A 9,025-nucleotide genomic window follows, 5' to 3' on the forward strand; every position below is an offset into this window, starting at 1 on the left:
TCAAGCTAAGCACATTTAATAACTTTCACTGGGAGAGAGTTGAAAACTATTTGAGATTCCTTAAATCAGTAAATCAGAGATTCAGATGTAAATGATCAAAAGCAGGGATTGTCACCTACCCCAAGGCCACAGACAGATAAATAGATTCTGGGTCCCCAGGTGAGTCCGAGAGGTGGAACCCTGGTAAAGGCAGCTGTGATGGGTGGTGTCTGTTACAGATGCCAGTTGCTGGGCTGGCCCTTCCCTTCCCAGTTTCCAGGCAGGGAGGTACAGCCTGCAGTTGGCTCGGTAGACCTCTGGAGGAACCTGACTGGGGGCTGGGGCTTGCTGAGGAGACAGGCTCATTTATGCTTTTTGGAGGGAAATTCCCGCCGGCCTTGTCCCTTGCTGCCAAAGTTGCGCACCCGATTGATGACCTGCAGCTGCTGCTCAATGGTTGTGGTGATGTTCACATCATCTGGGATGTGGACATAACGGATATTACGGCCTGTCACAAAGAGGTCATCCAGCTCAACTTGATGCCCCCAGCGGTCCGTGTAGGTGACCTTGGCTAGACGGATGTTCATGAAAGCATCGACGTTGTCTATGCGTCCACGGACCACACTCTCATCCCTCAGGTCCACAGTGGTTACCTGGCCCTGGAGGCCCTGCAGCAGGATAATCAGGCTGTTCTCAGAGATGGTCCTCTCCTTCACTGAGTGGCTCACCGCCATTCTTCCACACCGCTGGCTGCAGGAGGAGCACACAAATGGGAGCTATAAGGAGTGAGGGGGTGCAGCTGCCAACTCACCTCTACCAGGTTCTAGCACAAAATACCCAGCACGGACTTACCCAAACCTGCCCACCTCCCAGTTTTTATGTCTGTGGAACACCCTCAGGAGCTGAACACATCTCATAGGATCCTCACACCACCATGCAAGCCAAGGATTACTTCCAGTCATTCTATCAATAAGGAAAATACGGCCAGGAGAGAGAGGTTCGGCAACTTGCCCCAGGTTATATAGTTGGTAAGTGGAGGTGCTGGGATTCAAATCCATGGGTTCTGGACTCCAAACCTCACACCAGTCATTCTGAACCCTCACTGTACATTAGAATTATCCAGGGACTTACTACCTGGCTATCACACCCCAGAGGTTCTGAGTCATTTAGTCAGGGGTGGGGTCCAGGTTCCTATGTTTTAAAAACTCTTCAGGTAACTCTAATGTGCACACAAGTTTGAGAACCACTTATTTAAAGTATAGTTTGCACCCTTGCTACTACAAGTACTGTCTGTGGACCAGCAGTTTCAGCATCCCCAGGGAAACGCAGAATCTTCCCAGACCTACTGAAAGAATGTGCACTTTAACATGACCCTCAGGTGAATCAACAGAAGTTCTCAAATGGTAGTGTGAATCAGAATCACCTGAAGACTTGTTAAAACAAAATGCTGGGCTCCACCCCCAGTTTCTAACTCAGAAGGTCTAAGGTGGGGCCCCCGAATGTGTGGTATCTAACATATTCTACTTGATGCTGGTGTTGGTCTGGAGCCCACATTCTGAGAACGACTGGTCTACACCAGGCAGCCACCATATAAGTAGAAATTTAGGTAATCAACTGAAAAAAAATGGTATCATATAAAGCGCATGGGTTTTAAAGGCAGAGAAACCTAGGCTGGAATCCCCACTCCACCCACAAACTCTGTAAACCTAGGACAGTGAATGTCTCTGAACCTGTTTCCCCATCTATTAAACCACATACTAAAGGAGGCTAAGAAAATCTCACTACACTGCATTTACTCTCGTTTGCTTTGTCCTAATACTCTATCAAGGTAACTTTGTCTTATTTATCTCCTATTTTCAGATCTTGGGTAACAGGTGGTGAAACTTTCTTTCCTTAAGACTTCACTCAAAATCCCGACCAGGGCTGTGCCTGGCTGGTGGCATTAAATGGAGCAAGCCAGATCGCACCACTGAGAGAGGGGTTGGGCGCTGGGCCATTAGCGTCTAACGACCCCACCCCGGCTTCACCAGGAGGAGCACGTGCCCAAGCAAGGGCTTGGGGCTGCACAGTACTGCAAAGAGGCAGGCCTGGCTCTAGGACCGGCCCTACCCCTTCCTAAGAGGGAGGCCTCGAGCAAGCCCCTTAGCTTCAAGCCTGTTTGCACAGAGGTAAAATGAGGATGTGGATGGTGACGACTCTTTCCTCACAAAGCCCTGGGAGTAGGCTGCGGGAGATGAGCTATACTCAGCCAACTGGGAAGAAAACGCGTCACCTGCTCCCCGCCGCCTGCCGGGCCCTGGGCTCCGCGGATTTCCTGCACAGGATTTGTTCCGCTTTCCGGATCTGCGTCGCCGCTGAAGCTAGCGGGCACTTAGCTCGGCTTCCTCAGGCGGCAGAACTGAGAAGCCATGGTAACGACGGGGCCGCTCTGTCCTCCCGGAGCATAGAGAGCGCGCCGTGTGACGGGAACTACAATCCCCATAATGCCTCGCAGGCGTCGTGGCTCGCGTTCTGGCTGGCAATCCTCGGCCTGAGTCTTAGAAGTCTCTCCATAGGAGTCATTCATTCAACAAACAGCCATTGAACCGTCACCGTATGTCAGGTCCCTTGGCTCTCTGGACACAGAGCGGCGACCAAGGTGACAGCAAACTCTGATGTGATAACCTTTCAATCTATTTGGGGAGAGGAGGGAGTGAGAGTGGAGGGGGCGTCCATAAGAAAACAAACAATTTTGGTAAAAATTCTTCAGAGAATTAAAATAGGGTGATGTGATAGTGACTGCGTAGCCTTTTATTGGATGGCCAGGGATGTGACATTTGAGCTGAGATGAATGATATGAAGCCAACCTTGTGAAAACTAGGATAGAAGTATAGCAATTAGAAGTTTGTGCAAAGGTCCTAGGGGAATGAACTGGACTGTTTGGAAAAACAGAAAGGCCAATAAGCTCGGGGAGAGTGGAGTGACAAGAGGTCAGAGAGGAAGGCCAGAGTCAGAGCATTTAGGGCTTTGTAAGCCAAGGTAGGGAGACTGGATTTCTTGGTTAGAGTGCAGGCTCCAGAGGCAGTGCCTGGGTTCAAATCTGCTCCGCGCTAACTATATAACTTTATAGACAAGTTTCTTATTCTCTCTGTGCCTGGGTTTCCTCACATATTATTAGAAGTGCAGTGATTGGCTCTCAAAGGGGAGTGACATGGTCTGGTTTACATTTTTAAAAAGCTACTCCTTATTGCCTTGAAAAAAGCTGCTTATCTTCTCTCAGCCTCAATTTCCTCATTAGAAAAAACAGATAATGTCAATGTCACAGAATTGAAAGATCATTAATGTGTGGCAGCATCGGGCACATAGGAGAAGCTGAAGTTACACTTGTTTCATTCCTTCACTCTCTCATTCATTGATTTGCACCTCCCCCAGAAACCTTCCCCTTTTACCAGCGACCACAGTTAATTTCTTCTTATCCTAAAAATAGGAACTTTCTCCTCCATAAGGGTGAAAAGTTTGAGAACTGCTGCTCTATCCTGAGAGCTTTCACCGACTTACTCAACCCACTGTAATCTGGCTTCTATTCCCAAAACTCCATGAACTTCCCTGACAAAAGTTACTCATGATTTGTGTGGTCATAGGAGAACCTCTATCTCCTTTTTTAGTCCCTACTTCATGTTCCTCAGTGCTTGACCATATTGACCATCCTCCTCCCTGGCACATCTTTTTCTCTCCTGGGGCAGTGTATCATTTAGTTTCACCCATTTCTCTGTTTCTTCTCCATCTGTCTTTCTGTTTAACCTCACTTCATTCTCCTGCTCCCTAAATTCGTGTGCTTTCTCTGGGGCTGTGTCCCCACCCAGGCCTGTATTTGGTCGCTTCTGTCTCTGTGCTGTCTACTACTACATGCTGAGTCCTTGGTCTAGGTCTCCAGCCCACAGTGCTCTATGGATCTCCATTTTCCAAATGCACTTGTCTGTTGCTTATTCCCACATGTCTTACTGGTACTTGAAACTGCATGTCTACGAGGTAAATTCATCAAGTCCTTCCCAAATCAGTTACTGCTCTGAATTTTTCTATTTCTATGGTTGCTAACACCATTTTTCAACTACCCAAGTTGGGCACCTTGAATAAACTTAACATTTTCTAACATTTCTTGATTCCCCCACACCTGTTACAGTCACTGAGCCTTGTAAATTCTTTGAAGTGTGTCTCCCCCCTTTACTTGCCTTTTTATCCTGACTGTTTGCAACCATTCTAGTTGAAAACCTCATCCTCTCATTTGATTCATTATAAAAACCGTTTTGCTGGTCTCTGTGTCTCGTGACCTTTTGCCAACAGATTAGACTCATAGTACAGTTCTGATCCTATTGTTTACATGCTAAGAAAACTTTCAATTTGCTAGCACTATAAAATGAATTGCAATATAATCAATCACTAGCAATATGAATTGAATGCTGACATTGATTTGATTCCAGCTTAGCTTCCAGCTGGATCTCCTTCAGGTTCTCTACCCAAACTCTCCAACCACTGTTTCTTCAAGTGTGGTATTGGAACCAGTTGCCTTAACGTTATCTGGAAAGTTTGTTAAACCCAACCCCAGACCTGCAGAACCACAAGTGAAGCCCAGGAATCTGCACAGCTAACAATGCACACTGAAGTTTGAGACCCACTGCTCTCCCCTCTAGTCAGAATCAGCCAGTCTGCAACCCTTAGACAAGCCTTACACTCTTGTTTCTGCCTTTTCTGTCCTGCTCCATCTGCCTTGGATCCTCTCTTATCTTTGGATGGTAAGTCCAATTCCTCCTTTAAAGCTTGCCTCAGTTGCTGTATCTTTCTGAAGTCTTCACTGACGACCTCAGTTGGGCGTGACATCTCTGCTCTCACCCCTATCACATATTGCTTCTTAGATGTTTACTTGTTGCATGCAAATGTGCCCGAGTTATTTACATAAATCTTACCTTCCCTGTAAGTCTCCTGGGTGTTGAGACAGGGAGAAGGTTTAGGAGGCCCAAGGGCATCACACTACAAACAACAGCTGGGAGTGGAACACTGGTTCCGTGAATGTGGTGAGAAGGCGATTGGGATCTGAGTGAAGTGGTGGCGATGGGAATGGAAAGGGATGAATGTTAAAGACCATGAACACGGCTTATCAGAGTCCTTGGAGGGTGATTAAATCTGGGGTGTGGGTGGGAGACAGATGGTGACCCACTGATGGGAATGAGAGGGTTGGGGGTGGGATGGGGGTCGTGTCAGTGGAGAATATCTCATTTTTTGGCTACTCAGCCACTGAACTCCTTTCCCCATGATTGGAGAAATCTGACATTCATGAATTTCAGTGGGAGGTGGGGTTCTGCTTCCTGCTGCAGATGATCTAAAGGCCAGATATTGCCTCTGATCCTTGTCAGCCACAGCATGGGCTTGTGACCTAAACTCAGGCATTATCAGACTCGAAATCTGGACCAAGTGACACAGCCCAGCAGGAACTATTTAGGGCCTGTCCTGAAGTCTGAGTCTCCCAGCGCCTCACTGCCGGGAGGGCTGCCGTGCCGGAATCCTTTCCTGTGCTGCTTACCCATCCTCAGTTCCTGGCCATTCTCTCATGGTTCATCAGGCTTCCTGACAACTGTGAGTTGCCAGAAGCCCTTTCAGTAGATCCCTTCTCTACTTCAGTAGCCAGAATTGGTTTCAATATTTTTTGCAACTAAAATCCCAGCCTAGTACCAGGCCCACCTAAACTGAGTTCATTTCAGGAACCTGTATAGATGAGCTCTCTTGTGGTTCTGTTCCCAGTTGTCAGAGGATCGCAGAACCCTGAGAGTTAGGGCGAGTCCCAGGTCACCTGTTCCATTTTACCGCCCGGTACCCAAATCCCTTCTAGAGCACTGGGCAGATGCCCCCTGACCACTGCCTGAGATGCCAGTGACCAGCAACTCATGTCTTTGCCAGATGTTCTACTCCATTGTTAAGAAGTTTCTAGCAACTTCTACCCATCACTTCTAGTTCTCTTTTATGGAAAACTGTCCTATTTTGTTTTATATTTAATTTTAAAAGTTTCTTCATGCCTTTTGGAAGTGAAGTAATGCATTAAATAAACAGAAATGACATCAGTGTTAGACAATAAGTGTGAGGTGCTGTGGAACATCTCAGGGAAAGTGAGTCTGCAGCCCAAGTAAGGGGGGGAATACAGAGGGTTGCAAGTCAATGTAATGGCCTCTCTGGAAAAAAGTGGTGCAAAACTATTTGCAGAAGAATGCAAACTAAGCAGCTGGGGGCACAGGGCACATTGGGTCAGCAGTGGGATGAGTATAAAGGACCCGATCCTGAGAGTGAGGAACAGAGAGAGAGAGAAGAGAGTGAGGCTGGGGAAGAAGCAAGGGATCTGATAAGGATGTCTGGTCAAGTGACCTGGCCATTTGGACAGACCTTTAAAAATGGCTGCACTGACATCTGTATCACCAGGGCAATCCTCAATCCAAGCCACTGAGGGAGAGAGGGCAAGTGTGGTCCGAAAGTAGTATGATTTGAGCCTTCAAAGCCAAAGGGGGAGAGAGTTTTAGGAGGAAAAGGCCCTTTAGCAGGGCTGAGAGCCTTCAAAAAGCCAAGACAAGGGGGAGGAGAGAAGGCTGTTGGATCTAGCAAAGTCGGGCATGGAGGCGTGAGCTAGGATCTGCGGAGTGCTGGAGCTACTGGGCTGTAGGAGGGAGTGGGGGAGCCTGGAGTGTGGGTGAGTCAATGGAGAGGAGTGGAGAGGAACAGCTAGAGAGGTAAGGTGGAGAGGAAGACCCCTGGAGATGCAGAGGTCGCAGGTTTGGGTGGGAATGGTTGCATAGGAGGAGGACATCCTCAGCAGCCATTTGGATAAACAGCAGAGGTGCGGAAAGAGGGCTGCGTGTGATGGAGGGAAGCAAGGGTGCAGGCATGCTGAGGCCGAGGGAAGAGATGAGGGAGAGCATACACAGCATTACCTTCTCACTTGTAACTGAAGCTGCACGGTCTTTAGGATAGCCAGAAAACCCCAGTCAAATGTCCTTGGCTGACACTACGACTTCCCCCTTGAAAACCTGAGAAAAGTGGCCCCAGCATTTCAAAAGGAAGTTGAGGGGGGCGGTATAAAGAGAAAGGAGGGCAGAGTGGTCTAAGGCAAATAGCCCCACCTAGGGTTTAGGAGTCCTGGTTGGAACCCCCTTTGTGCTAGCGTGTGCCTTCACCAGGACTAATGCCACTGGGATTTCATGTAGTTTTGGGAACTACAAGAGAAGGCAATGCTATTTTTGACAGCAGAGGCACCGCTGGCCAGAAACATGTTGAGTGTGTGTGTGCGTGTAGCAGGGGGAGTGTTAAGGTAATCAAATAATCCGGAGCAATTTCCACTGGCCCTTTGGAGTGCATCTTGACATTCTCATCTGAATTTACTTCATGCCAAATCATGAAGCTTTGCAAGGAAGATCCAACTGTGAAGGCCTTTTCCCCAGTCCAGCTCCTTGTAAACACATCCTTTAATTCCCTCTACCATCAACTGCACAGGAATTTAGCAACTGAAGAGGAGTTATCTGGGCATAATTTAAAGGGAATAAGGGGTAGGTAAAGGTTGTATTGGTTTTTCAGATTTTAATTTGGGTTTTTACCATTAGGCATTGTAGTAAATGCATGTATTTTCTAAAATCTGCATTTCTTTTTCTATGGTTTCCTGTGGCTTGAGTTGGTCTCTACGGTGGGTATAAACCAGGGTGGTGAACCAGAGGGCAGTTAATGGAGCTTGATCCTGTTTAGAACTGGGGCTCTCCAGGATCTGGTTACCATGCCTTGCCTACCAGGATCTGGGTCTAAGGAAAATAAGTGAGTCTACCTTTAAATACTGCTGTATACTAAAGTGTGTTGTGCTACATGGGATGACTTTCCTCTTAGAACTAAATACGTTCCTTCTCCACCTCTTCCCCATTCACTCTCAAGTTTTATTAACTGCTTTCTTCTGGAAGCCTCTTAAGGTACCTCATTCAGAAGGCTTTTCTAGAGCACTGCCTTCCATAATCTGTACGGCATTCCAACACTATGATAAGAACAGAAGTGGAAGAGTTTGAAACTTCTCTGAGAAGAGGTTAGTTACATAGAGCTAACAGAGAGCAGATACATCCCCAAAGCATGGAGTCGGGGGCACCATGGGTAAAAATTCCTATTCTCAGGTCTTGCCTGGGGCAGGGCCTAGGAATCTGTAAACTCAACAACGCATCTGGGCAAGCAGGCTTTCAGCCAGTGAACTAGTTCTTTCTCTTTCTTACCAGTGAGGGAACAGAGGCTCAGTGAGAACAACTGCCCAAGATGCTATGGTGGATTTGGGGAGAGGTTGGGACTGGAGCCCAGCATCCCGACCGACCGCAGCGTGCTTCCCCTGCAGTGCACTGGGCACTGTTGTGTGACACCCTTGTGCTCTGGGGCCTGCTTTTAAGTGAACATGGATGTGTTATTAGTACTCAGTCCATATTCTTGCCAGAGTAATCCGTTTTTTCTTTGCCTCCTCCTGACTTCCCTTTCTCTGGATGCCCCGAACCACCATGCAAATAGACTTGTTTTTCTCAGCGTTTGAGCCAGTATAGGGACTTGAAACTCAAAGATTGCCTCATCACAGGGCTGCCTTACTGGAGATCTGAATCTTGTTTAATTTCTGAGAGGGCAGAAACGTTTAAAATCATCAGTATCACTATGGGGTAGGTAGAGGGAAGAAGAGCTTCTCAGCAGCTCCTGGCCCACCTCCAAGGTTCCAGGACACGTCTGGAGAAGAAAGTGGAATTCCGGTCGGTGGCAGTGTGGTGGGAGCCAGACTCAGAACAGGACAGAACCTTCCTCTTCGTCTGTCACCAAGTCAGGCCACCCCAGCTGGTGACCAGATTGCTTAAAAGAGACTAAAACTGAGAGCACTTTGTCTGCCTATAATGGTTTAAAGCATCATATGCTTCTCCTCCCCAGTGGGCCTTTTGGGGGCTTTCTAAGTAAGGGAGTGTAATGTTCATGGGTTGGAAGCAACTTCAGTTTATTTTATTTAACTTTATGCAACCAAACCCTACTCCCT

At 47.6% G+C, this 9,025-nt stretch overlaps 1 protein-coding gene across 1 annotated transcript; it reads right to left on the reverse strand.

The window, feature by feature from the left end:
* LSM10 (LSM10, U7 small nuclear RNA associated) lies at positions 1-2,433 on the reverse strand. Its single transcript, XM_036876594.2, has 2 exons — positions 2,252-2,433; positions 1-729 (listed from the first exon to the last, which is right to left on the reverse strand). Exon 2 carries the CDS (start codon positions 711-713, stop codon positions 342-344), a length of 372 nt encoding a protein of 123 aa, XP_036732489.2. The 5' UTR covers positions 714-729; positions 2,252-2,433; the 3' UTR covers positions 1-341.
* Positions 2,434-9,025: the final 6,592 nt, after the last annotated feature.

This window comes from Manis pentadactyla, chromosome 4 (assembly GCF_030020395.1).
Source record: "Manis pentadactyla isolate mManPen7 chromosome 4, mManPen7.hap1, whole genome shotgun sequence".
Taxonomy (NCBI): Eukaryota; Metazoa; Chordata; class Mammalia; order Pholidota; family Manidae; genus Manis; species Manis pentadactyla.

What these genes read in the sequence shown, in the direction of transcription:
- LSM10 (XM_036876594.2), bottom strand. Translation starts at nt 713, where the DNA reads ATGGCGGTGAGCCACTCAGTGAAGGAGAGGACCATCTCTGAGAACAGC.